Raw genomic sequence first — 24,593 nt, forward strand, 5'->3', positions numbered from 1 at the left:
GAGGAATAGTAGCTGAGCCCCGAAGCTATAAAGAACTCTGCAGGGACTGGTTTCACAAAGTCACGGGGAACCATGTTGTGTCTGACTTTCTCCGAGTTTGGAGGAAGCTGTGAGGATCAAAGCAGAGGATAAGCTGTGTGACTAGAATGGGTGTTGACTACTGTGCAAGTACAAAGTGAGTGAGAGTGATGTTCTCTCGCCAGCTGCCCTGCCTGGCCTCACTCAGAATAGGTAGGGCTTCCCCAGGGCCCTGCCTGGCTCCCTTCTGCCCGCCCAAAGGCCTGGCTGGGTCTAGTTTCCGTTTTTAGTTGAAGACCAGGTGTCTGCCATACTTCAGAAACATTTATTTTTGCCCTTTCATCCTCAGAAAATGGAATCCTCACTCCCTTGGCTGAGAGAACAGCGTTTCCTGCTCTTGGCTCGAAGGCCCTGTGAACCGTAACTTGTTTCCCAGTTGGGCTGTACCTGTACCTGGAGCTCAGTGTATGGAATAAAGGCGGGTCGCCAGCCAGCCCCTTACCCTTTGCTTCGTGCATTAAAAGTGCTGCAAATTCTGGCTTGTCTCTCGAGAGGTCTTCTTGTGTGAGGGAGGTGGGGCAGGACAAAGGGTGGGCTTGACCGGATTGGGGCTGTGACTATTGGGAACAGAAACCCAAACAAGTGCTGAAGTACAGAGTGTGGGGACAACAGCACAGAACTGTTGGCAACGGAGCAGGACTACCTGTGATGGCCCCCAAAAAGCAGTTACCACCCACCAAACGAACTAAAGCTACTGGTGCCCATAGCCGGACGCCTGGCTTAAGCACCCCGCAGTGCAGGCAAACACCCAGGAACCAGCGACGCTCTGGGCTGAGGGCTTATGTACCATAGGGAATCCTTGTAGAAATACTTCAGGGTGCCTTCCTGGGTCATGATTTTCCTCCCCTATAGGGAGAGAAGAGCCTTAGGATGTGCTGGCCTATGTTTTCATTAGTCAAGATACTTGCCTTCTAGACCTTGAGAAGAAAGTGGTGACTGGATGTCTCTGCTAAATCTGCCTCAAATTGGGTAAGAGCCATGCCTGCTTAAGAGGGAGCGATAGAGCGGGTACAGCTCCCCACTTTGAAATGGTCCCCTAGCCATGCCTATGAGTTTGTGGACTCTTAGAGGTCTGATTGCTCAGGAGACTCCTTCAGAGAGGCAGGAAGCGCTGTGCCAACAGCTGAGTGCCGCTCAGCACTATGTGATGCTTTAGTCATCGAACTTCTCCATGAAGGGGAAAGAACTGAACTCGGACACAGCCCAGGAAGGGGAGGCAGCCCTTAGGTTTGGCTGGACCCTAAAGCATTCTCCAGCCTCATCCACCAGGTTTTGTGGACTGGAGTGGCACTTTCTGGTCCCTGTGCACACCCGTCTTCCCAACTCGAGCCTTTTCCCTCCCCTCTTTGCCAGCTGAACTCTCATGTTAGAGCTCAGTTCAGACTTTGTCCTCAGGGACCCCTTTCCCTTCATGGGGTCACATCTCCCCGGGTAGGCAGGGAAAGCACTGTGTGACGACTCCTTAAAACGCTGCCGCAATCTGCAGTTTTATACTTGTTCCTGGGATTACCTGATTCACGTCTTGTCAGCCCTCTGAGCAAGGACCACATCTGTTCATTCACTGTTTCCCCAGTACTGTACATAGGGCCTGGCCCAAGCAGACATTTCAGTAAATTTGTTCAACAGATGAGTGCTCAAAAAGCAGCAGCTATTGTTGCTGCAAAATTCCAAGCACAAAGCTGAAAAAGCATAAACGAAAGCACATTTATGTAGAAGATGTTTAATGCAATCAAACACAGTTAACAATATTGGAGTCAGTTCAGTTCAAATTAACTTTGTGTAACAAAAAAACCTAAGAAGCCTGGAGGGGGCCACTGTTGGGGTCAAAAGGCAAGTCCCTGCCCAGAACAGAAGGACACTGACTTCAAGGCAACCTTTCTCCCCACCCCAGCTTCAGGAGGAGTGACCACACCTCTGGGCTCTTGAAACAGGTTAGGCCCCAACATCCACGCAGGAGGCAACACAGAGCCAGACAAAGCCATCCAGGGTCAGGGTTCTGCATCCCAAAGCGGGGCTGGAGCTCAAAACACAGGGGATTATGCCAAGGACGGGGCAGGGATGGCAGCCCTGGAGAACCAGCTCAACAGGCTGCTTTGGGTGTAGGTGGGCCAGAGTGTTCTGGTCCTGTGGCCCACCTGCTCCCACCCCCAGCTCGGTTTGCTCAGATGAACGACAGTGAGGAGTCTGGTGAAGCTCGAAGAGCGACACTGTCTTGAGCTTGCCTGTGTGTGTGGTCCACTAGCTGTCCGAGAGAGGGGATGGAGGACAGGGCTTCGGCTCTAGCAGGGGACCTTGCCTGCAAACAATGTCTGGTTTTGGCTACACTGCGCTTACTCTGAACAAACAAAGCCTCTTAAGGGGTGGGAGGCAGTCACCTCTGAGGGGCAGAGGAGGGAACGTCGAGCTCAGTCTGGGGCATCTGGGGTCCCAGGAGCAGGCACAGAGGAAGGTCGTCTGGCAGAGGTTTCCTGCCACCCTTTCGGGTTTTTAGTTTAACTTCTGGTTAACTTCCTGCTTCAACTTCTGTGCAGGGCCGTTCCTGGGTTCAATTTGCAGGAGGGAGCTGATGTCTGCAAAGCTGGATTTATAGTCCTAATAGAAGAGAAAAGGGCATGAGGAAGGTGCCATGAGGTGAGACCAAGTAAATGTGGGGACAGTTGCTGAGACAGCAGAGGGTTTTCAAACCCTAGCATGTAGGCCTGCCCTGACTGAGCTACCCTGGGCCCCCAGATGACACCAGGGTGTGGCAGATACCCCCTCACCCTGACTATGCTGTGGACGTACCACCACAGGCACAAAAGTCTGTAGCTTAGCTGGTACCTTTTGGTTGGGATCTTTTTACCTTGAGTGCCTTGTAGGCTTGAGCCCGTCTGTAAAATGCCTTCACGTTCTTCCCATCCAGCTTGAGGGCTTCTGTGCAGTCCTTCACTGCTTCCTTGTACTGCTTCAGGACCAAATAGCAAAGCGCTCTGACAGGGAAAGACCATTCCAGAGGTTCCAGTCACTCTTAGGGGCCACCCAGAGCCAGGAGGTAGTTTGAGAAAGGATCCTGATTCGCAAACACCTACTCTGCTGCTTGCTTTCCATTTTCAATCCTCACAACCACCCTAGCCCATAGTCACAAGTGAAAACGCTGGCTCAGGGGTGAAGTGGCTTGATCGAGGGACCGCCACTACTGAGGGGCAGACTGGGGACTCGTCCCAGAGATCTGGAGCTCAGAACACTGGGGACTATGCCAAGGGGAGGGCAGGAATAGCAGCCTTGGAGAACCAGACTCTGTTAGTTCTATCCTCACTTAGTTCTATCCTTTTGTCTACTTTGCGCTCCTATACTATGCTCTTTCGAGCAAAGAAAAGGCTTCCTGAATCTTCCTCCTGACAGATTAAAAAATTAGCCTTAAGAAAAAACAAATACTGGATTCTCACGATATGTATGCTGACATGTTAGGGGTGAAATGTAAAGGTGTCTGCATTACTCTGAAATGCGACAAAAGTAAGATCGACCGATCACTAAATAGTAATAAGCAGATATAACAATGTTAATGATTTTAGATGGTAGGTATATGGGTGTACAATTCTTTCAACTGATATTTTGAAGTTTTTCATAATAAAATGTTGGGGAAAAAACAGTAAGTCAGGTACAGCCATAGAACCAAACATTCTGCATCTATGGGGAAAAAAAGTATGTATGTATCTCCGCCTCACTCGATTCTAATCCTTTTCTCCAAAGACAGTCACTAAAAACAGATGTCTTGGAGCTCAATTATTAAGTCCTTCCATTCCGCTCCACCATTTCTGAATGGGTACAGAGTAGTCAGTTGCCTCTACCATAATTTATTTTTGATTACAAAGAAGTCTGGGTGACAACATGAGTGAATGAAAAGGAACCCAAGCTTTGTAGCCACAAAGACCTGGCTTTGATCACAGCTCTACCACGTGTGAGTTGTCTTCCTTTGTGCTCATTAATTCTTTCTGAACCTGTTTTCTCATAGGTAAAATAGGACCATGACCTAACTTGGAGAATTGTTGTACCAAATAAGAGTCTCAAGGTCCATCCGGGGCCAGGCAAGCTGTAGGTGGCAGGGACCCGGGTGGTGATGTCCACTTGGCTATTAACAGAGAACTGAAGCGGAAGATGACATCCTGGTCTGCACAGATGCACGTGCACTAGTGGGAGCATTCTAATGGCATCTAGGATGTGGTATAATTTTAGCCACAAAGGGTGGAAAATTCAGTTTTGTATAAAATTATCAGTTCTTCAAGTTAAATTTATAAATTCAATGTAACCACAATCAAAAGCCCAACAAGATACTTTTTGGAATTTGTCAAAATGATACTAAGGTTTAGCTGGAAGAACAAACACGGGAAAACGGCTGGGGGTGCTCTGATTAAGGACAAGAAAAAGAGCAGCCCTATGAGATATTATAAAGCAACAGTAATTAAAACAGTGTGGCACAGACACTTCTGCATGTATTTAAACATTGTCTCAAAATGTGGTAAATATCCAGGAAAATGGGTTAACAGAGGTCTCCAGCAGCATGAGGTCAGCAAAGCCAGAGCCCAGAGAAAGAGGATATTTAGAAGATGAAGCTGTGCAAACATGGAACAAATAGGCTGCAGCCCTCTTTTTCAGGTTAGCCTGGCAGACTGAGGCACCCTGATCCACCCAGCCAGTAAAACCATGGGCCCAATACTTAAGCTTTAAAACGAGTTCCCTTTCCGACTCACTAGGCAGTAAACCCTGACCCAAACTGACACGAGGCTAGGCTTTTTCTATTCCACCCATGTGAATGAGGAATTTCCTTAAGCTTCACTGCAGAAATGCTAACAATGAACTTCGGCAAGCTGCCTCGGACCCTAAATGTTATGTGATTAGTAAATGGACCATATCACCTTACTAAAGTCTGAAACATTTTATCCTAAGAGTTTTAGATTACGGAATAGGTGAGCCTATAGTAGATCCAAGGTTTCTGTTAGTAAGGAGGGAGGAACAGATTTATAACATTTATAGGAAATGTTTTATAAAAAATGTTTGGATCAGGTATGGTCCCTTGCTGAATGTTTCAAGCTTCTGATAGTGAAACTAACAGATCTTATTGGAGCCAGGTCCCAGTTCTGTCTCCATCATTTACTGGATGGGTGAGCTGAGGCAAAGCCCTTCCTCCTCTGAGCCTCTTAACTTTGAAACAGAAAGACCAATTATTATCAATGCCTCTGAGCTTTCTTCCAGAGCAGTGACTCCTGCACAATAAAGGGATGGGGCCTTTGCTCCCAGGTCCTGTCAGTGGAATCGCTGACCACCGTCAGCAGCTCATGGCGCAGGGCCTGCTAGAGCACCACGAGTCTGCTCCCTCAGGCTAGACTGGACCCGTCTCTCTTGTTCTCAGGCCAGATGATAATTACTCCATACCCTGGGTTCAGCCCTGTGCTCTCAGACAGAGTGCCAAAATTTCTAACAGGAGGGTCTTTGAGAAGCCATGGGTAGGAGCAGAAAAATACGGAGAAGCTATGAGACTTGTGTTGAGGTTGTGTCTGTGTAGCAAGCACACTGCTTGCAATGCCTGCGCGTGGTGACTGAAACGAGTGTGAATGCATGTGCTGAGCTGCAGCATATTGACTCAATGCCAGGGATGAAGAGCCCACCACAGTTCAAGAGAAGACTATAGGGCAGAATATCCCATGCCCTGAAATCCCCCAGGCCAGCAGCTGCGGGGAAGGTACCTGTTGCTGTACGTGGCGGATTCCAGGTTACTAAACGAGAGGCTTTCACTGTACTTCTCAATAGCTTTCTTATGGTTTCCCTTCTTTACAAGCTCATTGCCTTCTTCCTTCAGAACTCTGGCTCTCTCCACATCCCCAGCAGAAGGCACTAGATGCAAATTCAGAAGAGGAAAAAACCATGGAGCAGGTGCCTGACGGAGATCGACAAGGCCTCTTTGGCACTGTCTCATCTAAGTCATCTACAACCCTCTCTCCCCAGAGGTTTCCTACGCTGTTTGAAAGCATCATTCTTAATCAATGAGTCCCCCAATTAATGGCTTCTGGAAAGTTTTTCGTTCAGAAGAGCTTGGGGCGTCCTGGTATAAACATACAAGCACATAACATACACATGATAAAAAACAATCTGAGTTCCAACCCTGGCCTTGCCACTTAGCAGCCGGAAGACCTTGTGTGACCTACCTCCTCTGTGGGACCTCAATTTCCTAACCAATACAGTGGGGGCAACACCTACTCTACACAAGGCTGTTGTCAGGATGAAATCTGAGAAGACACGACAAAGTGCAGAAAGTGCAGAACTCCTTATGAACTGTAAGCAGGAGAATTAGTAGTATTTAAATTAACAAGCGCTTGGTACAGAAGGTGTTGCTCCCGGGCTCTCAGGAAAAAGCAGAAGAGTCTGCTGCTCCTCATCGCTATTTCGGTCTGAGCTTGTGGGTATCCCCCTCACTTAACACAGGCAGCTCTGCCCCAGTGTTCAAGGAGACAGGTGAAATTCAAGCTGCTCTTGTTCCAGCCCCGGCTCCCATATCACCTGCTTTTTTAATTTTTAAAAACTATCTTTATAAAATACTAAATATTTATGACAAGGGTAAGGCTCTAGAAGTAAAACCAGCACCCTTCAACTCATCCCTCACCTTAAGAGACAGAACAGTTACTGGGGCCTTTGAAGCTCTGTGGGCCCCTCCCCAAACCAATCTACCACAGGAGGATACCATAATCCCCATTCTGTACATCTTTCTTTTTTTTGTTTTTGGTAGTTTATACACTGTGGTATCTATAAACCGTTTGTTATTTACTTTGTTTTTGAACTTAATGTAAAGAAATACATAGTTCTATGTATTCTTCTATGACTTGTTTTTTTTTTTTTTCCCCTGCAAAATCATATTCCTGAGATTGATCCATGTCGATGCATACACCTGTAGTTCATTCATTCTCACTGCTGCAATACAACTGATTTTTCCATTCTTCTATTTATGGAGACCTTTATGATTTCCCATTTTGTTTTTTGCTATTATAAACATTCTGCTAAGAATATTCTCATACGTGTCTCCTGGTGCACGTGTGCATGAGTTTCTCTAAAAGCAGAGCCAGAGGGTTGCAAGGTACACAGAGCTTCAGCTTTACCCCAGCTCTGCAACACGCCACACGCTGCTGTCATGCTTACGCCCGCTGTTCACCAGCAGCCTCCATGCGTTCGCTCTCTAACTCTCCCCAGTGCCTCTGCCAAGAATTCCCGTGCCTTCTCCCTCTCCCTTCTGAAGGCCCCGCTCGACATGTCACCTCCACTGCCACCTCCCCTGTGAGCCTTTCCCTGACTCCCCTAAGCCCAGTCACGTCAATTCCTATTCTGAACTCCCCAAACACCGAAGACTCTAAAGCACTGTCCTTCCTCCTGTGTTTTAAAATGCTGTTTATGTGTCTCAGTATCTCATTGGACCAAGAGCTTCCTGAGGGCCAAGACAGCCCAATCTCTCTGTGTCACATATGGCTTAGTGACTCTGAAAGAATGAAATGAATGGTAGGTGCACTGAAGCTACCTTGTTCATTAGCACCCCACATTTTCATTCTGGGAACACTTACCAGGCTCCCACAAACCAGAGTGAATGCTACCCGTGGCCAGAGAGGTTTCCCCTTGGGAACGGGAGTAACTCCTGTCCTCCCCCAACACCCGCGGCAAGGCTCCGGCCCGGCCCCCTTCTGCACCGCCTGTCCTCAGCGCCCAGCTTGCGGGGCTGGACTAATTTCCCTGGTGCATTGTAAGGGCGTCCAGTGAGCCCCCGCCTGAAGAACGGCCTGTTTCACACAGTCGAGGTGGACAGTCTCCCGTGTAGGGCTACCTGGCTTCGATCTCCTTTCCCTCATTTCTCTTCCTCTAAGGACTCGTACAGTGTGTGTGTTCCTGGGGAAGCATCACCCTCTAGTTGTGAAAGTGATGCAGTAATTTCCCTGGTGCATTGTAAGGGCGTCCAGTGAGCCCCCGCCTGAAGAACGGCCTGTTTCACACAGTCGAGGTGGACAGTCTCCCGTGTAGGGCTACCTGGCTTCGATCTCCTTTCCCTCATTTCTCTTCCTCTAAGGACTCGTACAGTGTGTGTGTTCCTGGGGAAGCATCACCCTCTAGTTGTGAAAGTGATGCAGGTGGCTTTGGGCTGAACTAATCACAAAATCTCAGCCCCTGGTCACAGAGACTAGTTCAGGGAATGGCCTATGACTAAAGAGGCCAGAATAAATTGAGAAAATATGTGGGTTAGGGATTTGGGGAAAAGAAATCCTCTCAGACAGTTTTTCTCTTCCTCTGGGTCATGAAGGATGGATATGGATGTGAGGCTGTTAACAGTAAAACAACTGTTATAGCTGTTTTACTGCCAGGAGGAAAGACTGCTCAAGGCAAAGCTGACACGTGCCAGAGAAGAGAGCTGAGAGTACAGAGACAGAGTCGGAGCCTGATAATGTGGGGAGCTGCTGGATCAAACCTTGCCTGAACCTGAACTCTGCACTTTTCAATTACATGAGTCAACAGAATCTCTTTATTATTTTTACCAGGATGAGTTTTCTATTCTTGTAACTAAAACATCTGAAATGATACATCCCACATGCTGCCAGAAATGCGAAGGGAACTATCACCGTATACCTATATGCCAGGCTGAGAGTTCAACGTGCCTCATGTCACTTAGTCCTCACAGCTGTGGGGTTTTCTCACCACCCCCACTGTAGAGTTGAGGAGAGAGTCTCTGGGAGGTTAAGACTCTTGCTTGAAGACTATTTTTATAACTCAGCTTAAACCAGGCCAATTTTCATAGGATTACTCTAAAGAAAGTGGCTATGGGGAGACTGCAACACTGAGCAGGAGGTCACAGCTCACCTTTGTTCTTTGCAGTTGTGGTTTCTTTGGATTTGCTTTTAGCTTTCTCTTTACGGTTTTCCGAAGGCAAGGAATCCCACCTCTTCTGAGCTGAAACAGGCACCAAGGGGATCGAGGGCAGCTTCAGGCGCCACTCAGGCCCAAGTGAGTCCATGAGGGCTCCGGTCATCCTGGAAAAGCAGGCAGGATAACCCGGAGGCTTCCAGCTGGGTCGAGATGCGCCTCCTCTCACAAACTGAACAGAGGTGTATGAGAGCCTGTGTCATCCCCCCGATCTGAACCATCTCTTTAGATCCTCTCAGATTGGCTACCACGATTCTCCCTCCCTGCCTGGCCCTCGCTTGGTCACACTATGTTAACTTCAAAGTGATGACCTGTTGCTTGTTAAGGGTACTTAAACCTTACCTTATTCCCAAAGGACCACACATTCCCCAAGAAAGGACCATATGCTTTATATTAACGGATCTATTACAAGGCCATTGAAGCACCCCACACTGGATTAATGTGAGTTTTAAAAAATGCAAATCTTACATCATTCTCAAATTTGAAAATCCTTCAGTGGTTCCCATTTCCCTAAGTGAATGGGGACTGAGATCTGGTCCCCTCCTATGGCTCCATCTTCATCAGGTGCCACATTCTCTCGATCCTTTTGTTCAAGCCTTTGCACGTGCTTTGTCCTCTACCCAGAACAATCTCTTCCACCTCCCAGTCCCCGTTCCCACTTTCTAGGTTGTTTAACTTGCTTAAAATGCTGCTCAGTGACCATCTTCATTTTGTTATGATCTCCAGCACTCAGCACGTCGTTACCTGGCACCCATCAGAGTCCAGTAAGTATGTGCTAAATGAGTGAATAACACCAACTCTGTACTTATTCTGCTTTTACAACCATGTTCCTATGACACTAGAATGAAAACACAGAATGACATCACTATAAATTCATAGTCTCTTGACTACACCCTCAGAGCTGTTTTTCTGATCGGCCCAGCTATTTCAAATCTCTTACCCTCCTCAGCTCTGCTCCTTAACCCTCTTTCTTTTTCAGAGAAAACTTCCTCATACTCCAAATACAAACCTGCCTGCAAGGGCGCCCAAGCCTTCCTATTTCTCTCTTGTCACAACAGAAGAGCTGACCAGGCCAATCCCTCCACCTACGCTCTGGACCCCATCTCTTCATGCCTCTCCTAGGGGCCACACAAGCAGCATCCCCCTCTCCTACATCTTCATTATTTCTCTCTGCTGGCTCCAACTATCAGCATTTAACTCTCCTTCACTTAATAAAACCCTCCTGGACATCCCTCTGCCATTGCAGCTACACTCCTCTGCGTCCCCACGGCCAGACTTCTTGAACCCACTGCCATCTGGCTCCTGACTCCACCGAACCACTTCCATCGGAATTGTCAGGAACTTCATTGCTGAACCCTTGGTCTACTTAAGCTCATTGGGACATCTGATATGAATGGCATCCTCGTCCTTCTGGAAACACTCCTTCCCTTGTGACACCAAGTACTTCAAGTTTCCTCCTCCCGCTCTGGCTGCTGTTCCTCTCTAAGTCCCTCAAATGTCAGAACTTCTCGGAGCTCCATCCTTTCCCTCCCACACGCCTGCTGTGGTATTCTTCTTTTCTCCCAAAACCTCAACCCACTTCTATGCCAACGACCTTCAAATGTGTATACTTGACCTATACTTTCTCCTTTGCCCCAAACCCATGTAAATACCTGGGTGTCTTCCTTACGTTTCTAGTCTCATGTCTCATAGTCGCCTGAGACTCAACATGTCAGCCACTGGGATATCTCTTCTCTTCTCCGCTTCTCACCACCCAGCCACCAAAACTTGTTGAGATAGTACGTAAACGTCCCTTTAACGGGTCCCACTGTTCTCTTCCCACTCTCCCCACCACCCTTCCGGGTTACTGCATGCCTCCTTCCTACTCTGTTCTCTTCAGCCCGGCAGCCAGTGAACTTTTCTCTCAAATCTGCTCATGCTGCCCGCCTGCTTAAGACCCTTCTGCAATGGGTCTTAACACTGTGCTCAGGTTAAGCCCAAGCCCCTGAACGCCAGGCCCTGTGTGATCTGGCCTCCCCACTTCTCCTGGGCTGAACTCCTCACCTACAGCATCATGTGAAATGGACTTCTCACAATTTCTGTAATACATCATGCTTGCTCACTCTTGCACCCTTTCTCCTGGCTGGTCTTTGGCTCCAGATCTCTCAGTTCACCTCCTCTGGAAGCCCTCTCTCGCCTCCTCCTAGCTGGTTAGGCGCCTCCTTTCTGCCCCTTCAGCCCTGTGTGCTGCCTCCCACCCAGCACTCATCCCTCGTTGTGTGCTTGCCCATTAAGGACCAGTGTTCTCCAAGAGACCAGGAGCTCTGTCGGGGCAGGAAGAGGTATGTCTCAGGCAGCAGCCCAGGCCCTGGTGCAAAGTCGCGCCTAAGTGGCAAATTTTATTGAATGATAGAAACTAAAAGGAGTAAAAACATGTCAAGCTGGAAATGCACTAAACACATATCATGAAGTCCTATTGAGGGTTTGCTATTAGTGTGGTGTTTGGCTTTCTCGCAGCCCACGCAAAGAGGGGAAGGAAATATGATCAGTTACACAAATGAGGGAATTCCTCGGATAAAAACAAACAACTGCCCAGAACACCAGAAAGAAACTTTACGCAAGGGGCCTCATGAAAGGGTTGTAGCAGAATACCCTGACCCATGTCCACAAACAAAATCCCTACAGCCTCGTTTACCAGCAGCTTGTGCTTGGGTCCTACTTTCCCCACTCTCAGTAGCTCTTGGGAGCAAGTGGAGTCTGCATCTCTTTATTTCAGCATTCCCACTGAACCTGGCACAATACCTTCAACAGAGCTCAATAAACTACTACTGTATGAATGAATTTGAGCACCTAGGCAATGAAAAACAAAACAAAAAATCTCAGGCTCACCTGTTGATGCCTTCCAAGGCTGCCTTCACACTGTCATCGATCTGCAGCACGGTCTTGTAGTCAACGTAGGCCAGGGGATACTTCTCCAGAGCCTCGTAGGCTGATGCTCGTCGCAGTAAGGGTTTCATGCTGAAGGGAACTAAGGCCAGCGCGCTAGAGCAGAAGGCAGAAATGTCATCTGGCTGCTAAGCTACCAGGGCTTCCCCCGCAGCTCCTTCCAGGCAGGGTCAGCTACTGCATGCAGTATATAGGAGGTCACTTCCAGGAGAGAGACACTATTGAAAACGTCAAACCTTAAAAGAGGGACTTTTCAACTTAGACTGAGTAAAGGGAAGAGAGCAGAGAACCACTAATATTGTGAAATTTGTGTGCATGTGCATCAATGTGCATTCATACTGCAATCCCCCCCGAACTAAGAACGAGTGCCTTGTAGCTTTATGCCTCTTTGCGTTTCTGCAGAGTTGTGGCCCAGTGGAAGTAACGAACAGGCTCTGGCGTCAGATGGAGTGGTGTTTGAAGTCCACCTCTGCCACTAACTATGTGACCCCAGGCAAATCATCTCATCACCTCAATCCTCTGCAACCCAATTTTAGCCTGGGAAGGATGGAAATCTTCCCCTACACAGTGGTCACGAGGACTGCGAGAAAGAAACCTAGCACAGGGCCTGGTACAAATCGACTCAGCACAGGCTCCACGAGCATGCTCGCCTCTCTTCCCTTCTCCCATCTACTACCAGGGCAATGATTCTAAGGCAATGTCACAGGATATCAGATCTGAGAACACATTAAGGTATGTGTGCTAGTTTAGCAATGACGAAAGAAGGCAGCATCAGACTGGCTTGAAGAAGAAGTATACCCAGGCTCCTCTTCCGAGCCCCGAAGGCACCCCGAAGTTACCCTGACTACTTACGAAGTGCAATCTTTGATGCAGTCTCTGCAGTTTCCATCCTTCAAGTAGCATGCTGCTCGGTTGGAGTAGAGAACACTTTCTTCTTCGAGGTCCGAAGAACCTGCCCAGGTGGAAGCAGAAAGCATGAGATTAATAGGCTGGGAAATGGATGCCTTGGGGTCCTGGGTGCATTCACATTCTGAGCTCTCGGCTTTGGTAAAAGGTAGCAGAGATGACTATAACCTGATCAGGCTTGATGGTCCAATGGGCTGGCAAGTTTGTCATTAGTACATGGGAGAGAGAACACCAAGCATCTTCTTATTCTCTCACTCTACCACTAAATTTGGCATCAGGCAAAAGATAAACATGAAATAGCTGCCTTCTGCCTCGAAGAAATCCATGCTATAACTATTTAGGGGTAGATGGTGCATTCATTTTATTACAAAAAGCATGTAAACTCAATTTAAAAAGTATGATAAAGGGAATGAATGAGTGTTGTGGGGACATAGACAACAGAGATTGATTCTACCCAGTTAAATCAGAGAGGACTTTGCCAGGGAAAAGTCCCCTGGGTGTGGCAGGACTGTGGAGAACTTAATGAGGGGAAGGACTCTAGCTCCCCAACGGGGAGGAGAATTATCAGACATTTCTCTAAAGGCAGTCTTCACTCTCAGCGATCTCAGAAGCTCAAGTGGCCATGATGATTTTCATTTTTAAAAATAATTTTTCAACCACTGCATACCCACTGGCAAGGGCCATAATTAAAGAAAAAAAAAGAAAAAGGAAACTATCAAGGTTGACCCAGTAAGTCTACTCCCAGGTATATACCCTAAGTAACTGCAAACAAGCTCTTTTAAAAAGTGTGAAACATACAGAAAACAGATATTCGCTATCCATCGCTAGGCTTAGCAAACATTCTGTTCCCAATCTTTTTCATTTTTGATATGGCCAAAGCTCCACTCATCCTGTTCCCTGTGCTCCATCTCCAGATTCCCAGATGTCAGCACAATCCTGAGGCTGGTATGTAACATTCTCATGCGTGTTTGTCCACCTTTATTATATATGTATTCACAGGTAAGATATCATTTTCTATCTTTTAAAGCTTTTCCTAGGTGACACCTTATTGCCTATCCTTCTGCAACTTGCCTTTTTCACTAAGTATCAGGTTACCACATCTTTCATTCAATACCAACAACAACAAACAATAACTTTTTTTTTTTCTTCTTATTTTGTCAGGCCCTGAATGAGACAGCACAGTATAGAGATAAGTAAAATATATCCTTGCCCTTAAGGAACAAGTACAAGTACTCGAAACTTGTAATCCATCTCAAGTCCCCGGAGAACGGGTGCTCAGAAGCAGCAGTCGCCAGTACGGTACAAAGGACAAACCAACCCACAATCCAGCTTGTGATCCTGCACAAGTCACTCAATCCCTCTGATCGCATGTGCTCACCTATCACATGACACTATCATTTCACAGACTTGCTGGAAGGGTTTACTATGTTACATCGCGTCTGGCTCTCCTTTTTTTTTCTTTTCCTTTTTTTTTAGGCGAGGTAACCTTTTTGGTTGACCTCACCTAAACTTGACAAGACCTTGTCAGCTTACAATCCCTTATTTCTTATTTTTTACGCCTACAGCACGGGGTCTTCCTAGGTGGTCTCCTATCCAAGTACTCTCCTTCAAGATCAGGAAAACTGATCAGAGAAATAAAGGGACTTGCCCACGTAGTATCTAAAGAACGATGACAATCCAACTCTCATCCCCTCCTAAATCTAGACACCAGGCCAGCTCTTCTAGGGACCCAGAATAAATCCCTACAAAAGCACAAGCTTTTCCAAGCCAGCTGGGGCAGGATGAAAAAAAAAAAAAGGCAGAAATATCAGTATCTCAAATTCCTCAGTGACTTCAAGTGAGGCTGAGATGAGCAGGTGGAGTGTTCTAGGGAAAAAAAAAAATGAAGCAAAAGTGGCTTGAAACTGCAAAAGTCCAAACAAAAAAAAGGCAGCAATTCGGAGAGGATTGGGGGAGAAGTCTAGCAAAATGATTACAAACTTGGACTTGGGACACAGACTCATATTCAAATCCTGCCTATAAAATGTCTTCATTATGTAACCCTGGGGTAGGCAACTTAACCCTTCTGGACTCCTCACCTATCAAGTGTCTTAGGCACAGGTTAGTATGAAGATAAAAAGGGACAATGGCTAGCACATGGGAAAACACTTGACAAATACTAGCCATGAGAAAAAGAAGGAAGACAAAGGGAAATAGGTACTACAGAGAAGGGATTCCAGTGAGGGCTAAAACAGTTTGGAGAAGAGGTTTTAGGGAAAGGGCTGTGGTTGGTTGAAATGAGCTGGAGGCTGGAAGAACTGATGAGAATATGCTACTTCTCTACTTAAAACTCTCCAGTATCTTCCCATCAGGGAACAAGACCCAAACTTCTCACCATGGTCTCCTGTGTAAAATGTCTACACAATAAGGTTCTGCGTGTCTAACTGACCTCAAATCTTATTACTCCCTCCACTGGCGCACTATGCTTTGGCTCCTGGAACACACCATGCTTATTCCATCTGGGTGCCTTTCTACAGGCTTATCTCAGAGATATTGAGAGTTCGATTCCAGACCACTGCAATAAAGCAAGTAGTTATCTTTTTGTTGGTGGAGAGTCTTGTCTTCCATTTGTAAAAAAATACAACACACATGAAGCATGAGAAGTACAATAAAACGAGGTATGCCTATAATTACAGTTTCCTCCACATGGAATGCTCAGCTCACAAAACTTTGTGCGCCTGGCTACCTCTCATCATTCAGACATCACCTCAAATGTCACCTCTTCAAATAAGTGGTCCTTGACCTCCCATTCTAAAGGAGCTCCCTAGTCGACTCTTTATCATATCACCATGTTTGTCTCCTACAATAACCCTCATCATTATTGGACAGGTCTTGTTTACTAGTTTAAGATCCACACTCCTCCTTACCAAAAACAAGAATGTGTGATCCTTGAGAGAAAGGACCTTCTGTCTTGTTACACAATCAGGACATAAAGGTGCTCAACAAATATTAACTTAATTGAAGACTGGTTGAGGAGAAGGAGAGTTGAGCTATATCCTCAAGGATTAGAATGACGCCTGAATAACAGGATGGGGACCAACGGAACGGTTAAAAAGCAGGTAGCTCACACCTACCAGGATGGCCACTATCAAAAGAACAGAAGATGAGTGCTGGTGAGGATGCTGAGAAGTTGGAACCACTGAGCACTGTTGGTGAGAATGTAAGATGGTACAGCAACTGTGAAAAAAACTATGGAGGTCCCCCTCCCCCAATTAAAAATAGAACTACTATATGATCCGGCTATCCCACTTCTGAGTATATATCCAAAAGATTTCAAAGCAGGACCTTGAAGATATCTGCACAGCCATGTTCATCACAGCATTCTTCACAATAGCTAAGAGGTGGAAGCAATTCAAATGTCCATCAGCGATGAATGGACTTAAAGAGCGGTATAACCATGCAATGGAGTATTATGCAGCCTTAAAAAAGGAAATCCTGTCACATGCTATGACATGAATTATAATGTCCTTGACATTATGCCAAGTGAAATAAGCCATTCATAAAAGACAAATATTGTATGATCTCACTCATTTAAAGTATCTAGTCAAAATCATAGGTATAGAAAGTAGAAAGGTGGATTCCAAAGGCTAGAGGGAAGGGGGAGAATTAGCATTCAGTGGGTATGCAGTTTCAGTTTGGCAAGATAAAGTTCTAAAGATCTGCTGCACACAGTGTGAATATACCTACTCAACTCTATACTTAAAAATGATTAAGATGGTAAATTTAATAAGTATTTTTTACCATAAAAAAGTGATAAAGCATCTATTAATGTGGAAATGTTTCTGATATGTCATTAAGTGAAAAAGAACCAGTAATAAAACCATGTTACAATTTAAAAAAAAAAAAAAAAGGAAAGAGCCAAGGAAGTTTCTCGTAAAATGCCAACGCTGGGAATGGTAGGGAAGTGTAGTGGAAAGGCCTGGTGGGACAGTCGGCCGCCTGTAAAGGAAACCCCAGGAAGGCAGGGAAAGCGCGAGGTCTGGGTAGATGGGGTGGAGGGAGACGGGAGAGAGAAGCAGCTTTGGAGGTGAAAAGAGGGGGGCCAGGGTCATACCTTGCGCCTGCATCAGCTGCAGCGCACGGCTGTAGAGCGCGGCGGCCTCGCCGAACTGGCCGTTGCGGAAGCTCTGGTTGCCGGCGGCGCGGAGCCCCTGCACGGAGTCTGAGAGTTTGGGAGCCATCCCGGGGCCAGGCCGGCAAACGCTGGAGCGGGGCGCCGCCGTTCCCGCCACAGAGTCTTGCTTGCGGAAAGGCGTCTGAGCGGAAGGAAAGGCTTTAAGTCCCGGGTCCGACTGCTAACTTGACAGAGAAGGGGCGGGACGGATTGGGACGGGGTGGGGCCTGCGCCAATCGGTGGCCCGGAGCGCCCGGCGCTCTGTGCATAGCGCATGCTCAGTTTGGCGTTTACGTTCCCGTAAGCTATCTCCTTGGTGCTGCGCTGGGTACCTCGGGGTGCTGGAACGCAATGGATGAAACAGTGAAAGAAGCCAGGCCTCTGCTCGCATGGCGCTTATATTCTAGTGGAATCTGACAAAGAACTAACTCATGAGCAAAGGAAAAGGATAATTTCATAATGTTTATGAGCACTATGAGGGAAACAAAACACTAATGCATTAGAAAGGGACCGCGTGGGGACCGTTTTAGATAAGTGGGGGTGGGGACAGGCATCTAGGAGGGACTAATAATTGAGCAGACACCTGAAAAGATTTAGGGAATGCTGTTCCAGACAAAGGGATAGCAAATGCAAAGGCACTGAGGCTGGAAACTAACTGGCACCTAGTGTTCTACAGATATTGAATTAATAAATGAATGCACGGATAGATTGGTGGAGGATCTTCACTGAGGGAAACCAGCTCATCTTCTGCCTCATCTGACTTTATGTCCCGCTTAATACTTTTTTTTTTTTTTAGGTGAGGCAACCCTTAGTTGACCTCACAGATTGCAAGGACCTCATCAGTTTACAATCCCTTATTTTTTACGCCTACAGCACCTGGTCTTCCTAGGTGGTCTCCCCTCCAAGTACTAAACAGGCCTGACCCTGCGTAGCTTTCGAGATCAGACGGAATCGGGCTTGTTCAGGGTGGCATGGCCGCAGACCCCCCCCTTTTTTTTAAATTGCTTGTTGCTACCATCACACGTTAAGTGGTTTCTCTTGCTTCCTAGTATTTGCTTAACGCTCTCCTACCCTGGATTTTTTTTTTCCAAACACCTTTTCGCTTGCCTTATGGTAATTCGACCTATAGTCAATGCAAACATCATTTCTGAAAGCTTTTCTTGACTACTCCTCCCCCTTCCACTATGTCCCTCCTCTGCTCCTATTGCCCCTGGGGTTTATCCCTAATTTAGCACATATCAGTCTGTGATTGTCAGTATACAGTTTTTCCCAAAGACTCTGAGGTCTTCAGAGGCAGGAAGCAGGTCTTCTTTATCTTTGTCTCCCCAAGACCTAATAGGCCCTGGCACCTGACATGCATTTATAAAGATTTGCTGACAAAAACCTGGTCTCTGACCCCAGGAATTTAGTTACAATTATTTGTGTAAACTCTTAACTCAATCAGACTATAAACTTTCTGAAGATTGAGTAGCTGTTCCATCTAAATTCCCTTAGCCCAGCACGGCCCCCACAGAAGACGGAAGAATGAACACCCAATGTTGTGGGGAACCCAGATGAGACACACGGCTGGCTATCTACTCAACAGCCTCTATCTTTGCTTCCAGAAGTCTGAATTTTCCTTGAGATTCTCCTGGCCCAGGACATTATTCAGGATGTCTCTAAACCGTCAACTGAAGGTCTGCTGCCAGTTAACACCAACAGCAATCTACCATTTGGGGTGCAACAAATGGGGGACTTCGGTGAAAACAACTCAATTGTGAAACAGCTTGATGTGAGATGGGCTTGGTATGAATCAGCTCTGGTGTTACAGTTCTAGCCAGAGAAACACAGCCTTTTGTAAAAAATGGAAAGTGTGCTCCTAGAAACGGGGAACTGGACTTACACATAGCAGAGTGCCAGACTCTGGTCATTTCTATACAAATAAGGACTCCACGGCCTCACAATTTGATTGGTCCAAATAGCACTGTCCTGATTGGTCAGAATAGAGAGATACTTTGATTAGTCAGTGAAGATGGCAAAAGAAGCTATAGCTGCACAGCTTGATTAGACTGGTAAAGTCAAAGTCCTATTGGTTGAATTTAGATCATAGAAACTCCTTTATAAGGGTTTGCTCAATCAGCAGGCACATAGTGCAGGAGGCCAGCAGTTCAGTGTGGGTTTTCCTGAACCACAGCGTGGGTGAGAGGCCCCTGTTAACAATGGCCGCTAGGCTCTGTTTATAAATTTGAGCCCAACTAGCTACCAGGATCCTTAACAGGTACACTCATTCTCGAATTGCCATTACCAACCACAATAATCTCATTCTTTTTTGCCAGCGATTGGTCAAGGAGTATGTGACCCTGATCTGACCAATGAGATAAAAAGATGTTTGTGGGGTACTTACAGGGAAAGTTTTTCTTCCTTGAAAAGAGGAGAGGTACAGGACTTTGAACTACACTTTTTTGTGCTCTTTCTACTTTGGGTAGTGTTGGGTAAAGGACATGATACCTGGAGGTGTGGTAGTCATTTTGTAACTGAAGCAATAAATGCTCAAGTATGAAAAGCCAACACGCTGAGTAGGACTGGAGGGGAAGGATGACATTAACATTGTTGGCCACTGAATCATCCTAGAATTAATCAACAACAAATACCATTTAAATGTTTTCTTAATTGCTTGCAACTGAACATATTACAAGTGGAATGCCACACAAGTATCCCCTGAACAGTGGAGATGACATTATGTACCTTCTAAAGCTAATGTCAGTCCATCATCTGGAAAAGTCCTGGGAAGGGGACAAAGGAGGGGTGTCTGACACTGTGTATTGGTAAATTGACATTGATTTTAAATGTTGAGTACCTACTTATCTATAGGGATGAGTGTGTGGGCACAATGCCAGGTCAGACACAGAATGACCCTTCAAGGAGGAAAAATCCAATGGGCAGCAGAGCCTGAACATAAGGTAAAAAGTAGAGTAGTACAGGAAAAGTGCTAGAAGATTTCAGAGGACAGAGGATTGACTTCTTGCAGGAGGGACCTGTAATGGCTTCCTGAACTTTGTAGAAACTCTCCTTGATCTTACTTCCTCAGAGCTCCTACTGCCATTTGTACAGATCTCTTATAGAACAAAGTGACACTTTTGGGCTAAAACCTTTGCTAGCTGTGTATATGTGAGTCTCAGCTTCCTTACCTGTAAACGGGGAATAATAATTCTTCATAATGTTGTTTTGAGGATTAAATGACAGTCTAGGATTGTGCCTGGCACATAATAAATCCTCAGTAAATGTTTTCCTCCTGTGTCAGAGGAATGGCTCCATTATCCCGTTTTTAGAATATGGGGTGCCATACCTGGGTGGCCCTGAAAGATGGTTGCTCAGGTGTTAAGTTTCATGTATAGCATATCTTTGGGAAAAGCAGGACTATTAAAATAGTGAAAGGTTGCTCTGGGTAAATTTCCTCCTGTAACTGTCACAGAGGTAAACTGGGTGGCAACTGCCTTTTTCCTAACACTCGTTGGCGGTGGCAACTGAAGAATTACAAATGGCAATCCTTGGAACTGGGGCTCTGACTTTCATGTCCAATCAGAGGGTACACATCAGTGGTTGTCCAGTTTGGTGGCGCAGGCTCTAGAATCAGACTGATCTGGCTTTACATCGTTATACTGTTGGCTCTATGACCTTCACCTCCGTGGTCTTATGAGAGTAATAATCGTACTTACCTTATACAGTTGTTTGCAGTATTAAATGGGTTAATATTCGTAAAGTACTGTGAATGTGGTAAGCATTGTATGTTAAATGATACATAAAAATGAAGATGTTGCAGGCTTGATATAAGGATTAAATGAGGTAATAAATGAAAGCAAGTGCATGCAAGAACTTAATAAACATTAGCTATTTTTAAATCTGCAAACTGACTCGTAGGTGAGGCTGTTAAGAGGGTGGGGCAATTTGCCCGCTGATGCTCTGTGACATCCAAGGAGAGGGTATGCGGGGCCCACTCTCCATTTGGAATAAGAATTCAGTTAATACAGCGAGAAAACCACCAATACCTCCAGGAGTTCCTGGAGCAGCACTTTCCAGGAATCGCGTGGAACTTTGCTTATTATCAAGCCGGCGCTTCTCAAGACGCTTCAGCACCTGCCTCTGAGAAGGGGCGGGGCGGGACCACGGCAGAGGTGGGTTCCGGGTCCGGGGACCGAAAGTCTTGGGCAAACAGCGTCGCAACCAGATAACATCGTCGAGTCTCGAGCCTGGCTGACCACACTCAGCGTAGCATCCTACTGGACCCCAGACTTTCCTGTCCGCAACCCCGGTGCACCACGTGACGCAGGCCGGGCACCATGTGATCTAGGCCGGGTCCTCGCGGCTCCGCCCAGCTCCCCGCGCCTCGCACCGCTTCCGGTATGGGCGGAAAGCGGAAGTGTGGGAGGGTCTGCGGGGCCGGCACAGGGAGGTCCCGGGGGAGGATGAAGCAGTGAGCGGGTCTGGGCGGCTGCCGGCAGCGCCATGGAGACGGTGCAGCTCAGGAACCCGCCGCGCCGGTGAGGGGCCACTGGTTAATAGGAAAGGGGTGAGGGAGGGGTAGGCGGGAACTGGCGGAGGGAGACATCGGTGTGTGAGCCTCCAGAGGGGAGGGACCTGCGGGGCGAGGTGACCCAGTTGATGGGGCACCTGCTGAATGGGGGACCTCCGGCGGGTGGGGGTCCTGCAAGAGTGGGGCACGCGCGGAGGGAGGTGAACGTGGCGTTGTGTAGGGAGACCAATTGGTGTGGATGGAAGGACATCCTCGGGGATGGGGGACGTCCACCAGTGAAGGGAGTAGCTGCTAAGGAACGCGAGGATAACTTAGAGCACCTGCTGAGGGCTGGGGCCACTGGAGCAAGACTGTCTTAGAAGAGACTGGCTGAGGTAGGGGGAATGCTGAAAGAGGATGAGAACCCATGAGGGCTCTGTCTAAGGGATGGATCTGGACAAGCAGAGAGGAAGGCTGGGTGGACTTTCTGAGGGAGGGAGTCCCACCTGACGGGTGCAGTGGCGGGAGGATCTGCTGAGAGGGAAATCTTTGCTCTTAAGGCTGAAGGTGTGCCGAGAAAGGGCGAAAGTCTAGCAGGGATGGGGTTCATCGAGGATAGCATTTAGGAAGATGTTCTTAATAGTGTTCTTACCCTAAGATGATGATGGAGCCTTTCATTCCCGATGTGCAGTGTCTTCCCAGTTTTCCTGACATCCTCAGCCCTTCAAAACTCCACGTTGGAGGGTAGTTAAGGAAATATGAGAATATTTTCAAGATGGGCAAATTGAGGACAAGGAGTGTTGAGATACAGACATATGTGTTTTCTTCTTTGCTTTAGGCTGGGTCCTTAGACCAGACTGTGCCCTTTTCAGGCCTCTATTGTTTTGTGAATGTCAACTCCAGATCCTGCAGCTACCTGGAATTGTTTTAAGTCAAAATCAGGGAGGTTGATGAGCCTAGAAAGTCTGAAATCCTGGTTGGTTGCAGTTGTATCATTGATTTGCTCTGAGGTCTATGTCAGTAAGGTCTATATGACTCTGCTACTTCTGGAAAAAAAATACTTGAGATGGTGGGGAGTCATGCTTCTCAGAGGTGCAATATAGTTAGCTTCTGTTTCACAGAGACCTCTGACTTCCTGCAGCAGAATGAGCACTAAAGTAGGAAGTGTTCAGCGTGTGGGAGTGTGGGGCAATGGAGAGAGCGGTGAAGGGAAGGGATTGGCAGCCTGGGCTGCACACTTGGGGTTTGTTTGAAATGCACAAGCATTGCAGAAAGCAAATAGCTGGTTGGGATGGACTCATAATTCACCCTACTGTGGTGTGCTCAGACTGAAATAAGAATGATTATTACACTCATACAGCACTTACTGAATGCCAGACACTGTTCGCAATGCTTTCCATCTCTCCTGTTGAACCATATGAAATTGGTGATATTTTGACCATTTTTAATCTATTAAAATGGTAATTTCATGTGATTCAGCTTATTGACTCTATTGATCCTCATAACAATCATTTGATGTGGTGTGTGGTCTGTATCTCTGTTTTATAGGCAATAAAACTGAGGCACCGAAAGGTTAGTAATTTGCTGGAGGTCCCACAGTTAGTAAGTGGCAAAACTGGGATTTTAATCCAAGCCGTGTGGTCCAAAGTCCATGCTCTTAACTGCCTCACCCTGATGCCTCTCTGGAAGTACCCCTATTGCACATGGCCTTGTATGTACACTGGTTATATTTCTTTTTTAAATACATTTATTTTGTCTCTGAGGTTTTGGTGTAATTAAAACAAGGATTAAGCATCTGAGTATTGTTTCTACCTTTGCCTTGTGTTGTTTAATCTTGGGCAAAAGAGTAAGGCTTTTGCTTTTTGACACTCATTCCTGTGCCTGTGGATTTTAAAAATGTATTAAATGTGCAAGAAAAGAGCGTTGCAGGGCCAATTCTTAAATGACTAGTGCTTTTATAACAAATGGACTGCCTACTTTGCAGCAGATTAGGTTTATTATTATTCGTATTAGTTTGTTAGAACTGCCTTGTCAGTTTCACAGACTGGGTGATTTAAGCAATAGAAATGTATTTTCTCTCAATTCTAGAGACTGGAACTCTGAGATCAAGGTGTCAGCAGGGTTGTTTCTTTTGAGGCCTGTCTCCTTGGTTTGTAGGTGGCTGTCTCCTTCCTATGTCTTCACACTGTTTTCCCTTCGTACCTGTCTGTGTCCTCATCTCCTCTTATAAGGACACCAGTCATATCATATTAGGGCCTACCTACCCATATGATCTCATTATACCTTAATTACCCCTTTAAAGGCCCCGTCTCCAAATACAGTTACATTCTGAAGTACTGGAGGGGGGCGGTTAGGACTTCAATATATGAATTTGTGGGAGTGGGAGACATTAATTTTATTATCGTTAAAGAAACTTATCAATTTATCTTATGTGTTTGTTGTAACCCATATTAAATTCTGTGTGGAAAAAGGGTTAAGTATACACAAATAAAATGAACCTTACAGGAGTCCTAAAATGGGAGAAAGAAGTTTGAGATTTAGCCAAAAAAAGATACAGGTGTCTTTTCAGAAACTTAGATGATACATGTTTCCAACAAGGGATAGCAACCCCAATGCAGGAAATGCTCTTTGTGTTCATAAGTTTGACATTTATGTGTGACTAAGTGAGTGATGATAGATTAAAGTTATTTGCTTATGTAGGAGGTTATAATTTTAAAAAGTGAGTTACCATTAGATAATAGTGTAGCAGAAGGTATAGAGTACATTTCTGGGATGCCAGCCATTCACGTGGCCATCTGCCTTGAGAGAGGTACATCTGCCGGTATTTGGTCCATGGAGGCTGTGTTGTCCAGGCCTATCGGTTTGTGAACAAGCAATGAAACTACCTAGGACCTGGGGAAGTCCCAGCTGAGAGAGTTGAATCATCAGAGTCTGGGTATTGTGGTTATAGTGCTTCTACCATGAAGACTCATGGTATAAAATACCATTAGGTTACTTATCAAAAGATTTTCCGTAGAAATCTCATTTGTTGAGAGTCTAATAATACTTTTTAGGGTGCAGTTGTGTTTTATTTTGAAAACTCAAAGAATGCTGATGAAGATGTATGATTCCTCTTAG

General features: G+C 46.4%; 3 protein-coding genes and 1 pseudogene across 4 annotated transcripts in view; 2 read left to right on the forward strand and 2 right to left on the reverse strand.

Annotated features, from left to right (window-relative positions):
• PABPC1L (poly(A) binding protein cytoplasmic 1 like) overlaps positions 1 to 2,181 on the forward strand; it is a 21,521-nt gene extending 19,340 nt beyond the window's left edge. Inside the window, exons 15-16 of the mRNA XM_025039727.1 lie at positions 368 to 438; positions 2,010 to 2,181. Coding sequence (XP_024895495.1) covers positions 368 to 438; positions 2,010 to 2,181 — 243 coding nt within the window. The remainder of the gene's footprint in view (positions 1 to 367; positions 439 to 2,009) is intronic.
• On the reverse strand, positions 1,783 to 17,199 carry TOMM34 (translocase of outer mitochondrial membrane 34). 2 transcript variants are annotated; one of them, XM_015597239.2, is made up of 7 exons: positions 16,928 to 17,199; positions 12,781 to 12,880; positions 11,872 to 12,024; positions 8,941 to 9,146; positions 5,799 to 5,946; positions 2,921 to 3,047; positions 1,783 to 2,670 (listed from the first exon to the last, which is right to left on the reverse strand). In XM_015597239.2, exons 1-7 carry the CDS (start codon positions 17,052 to 17,054, stop codon positions 2,566 to 2,568), a joined length of 966 nt encoding a protein of 321 aa, XP_015452725.1. In that variant the 5' UTR covers positions 17,055 to 17,199; the 3' UTR covers positions 1,783 to 2,565. The 2 variants fall into 2 exon arrangements, with proteins under 2 accessions (XP_015452725.1, XP_006921906.1); XM_006921844.3 differs by having other exon boundaries at positions 8,941 to 9,110; positions 16,928 to 17,197.
• Positions 17,200 to 17,851: 652 nt separating this feature from the next.
• On the reverse strand, positions 17,852 to 17,970 carry LOC112471223 (annotated as a pseudogene).
• Positions 17,971 to 21,363: 3,393 nt separating this feature from the next.
• The window catches only part of STK4 (serine/threonine kinase 4), an 84,411-nt gene continuing 81,181 nt past the window's right edge, over positions 21,364 to 24,593 (forward strand). Inside the window, exon 1 of the mRNA XM_006921845.3 lies at positions 21,364 to 21,504. Within this exon, the coding sequence (XP_006921907.1) occupies positions 21,470 to 21,504 (35 nt within the window). The 5' untranslated portion in view covers positions 21,364 to 21,469. The remainder of the gene's footprint in view (positions 21,505 to 24,593) is intronic.

This window comes from Pteropus alecto, unplaced genomic scaffold, assembly GCF_000325575.1.
Source record: "Pteropus alecto unplaced genomic scaffold, ASM32557v1 scaffold45, whole genome shotgun sequence".
Classification (NCBI taxonomy): domain Eukaryota; kingdom Metazoa; phylum Chordata; class Mammalia; order Chiroptera; family Pteropodidae; genus Pteropus; species Pteropus alecto.

Excerpts from the sequence above, each read along its gene's own strand:
- TOMM34 (XM_015597239.2), bottom strand. The coding sequence starts at position 17,054 with ATGGCTCCCAAACTCTCAGACTCCGTGCAGGGGCTCCGCGCCGCCGGC. Across the intron at positions 12,881-16,927 it reads GCAGCTGATGCAGGCGCAAG|GTTCTTCGGACCTCGAAGAA; the intron begins GTATGACCCTGG and ends CCACCTGGGCAG. Across the intron at positions 2,671-2,920 it reads AAGCCTACAAGGCACTCAAG|GACTATAAATCCAGCTTTGC; the intron begins GTAAAAAGATCC and ends CTCTTCTATTAG.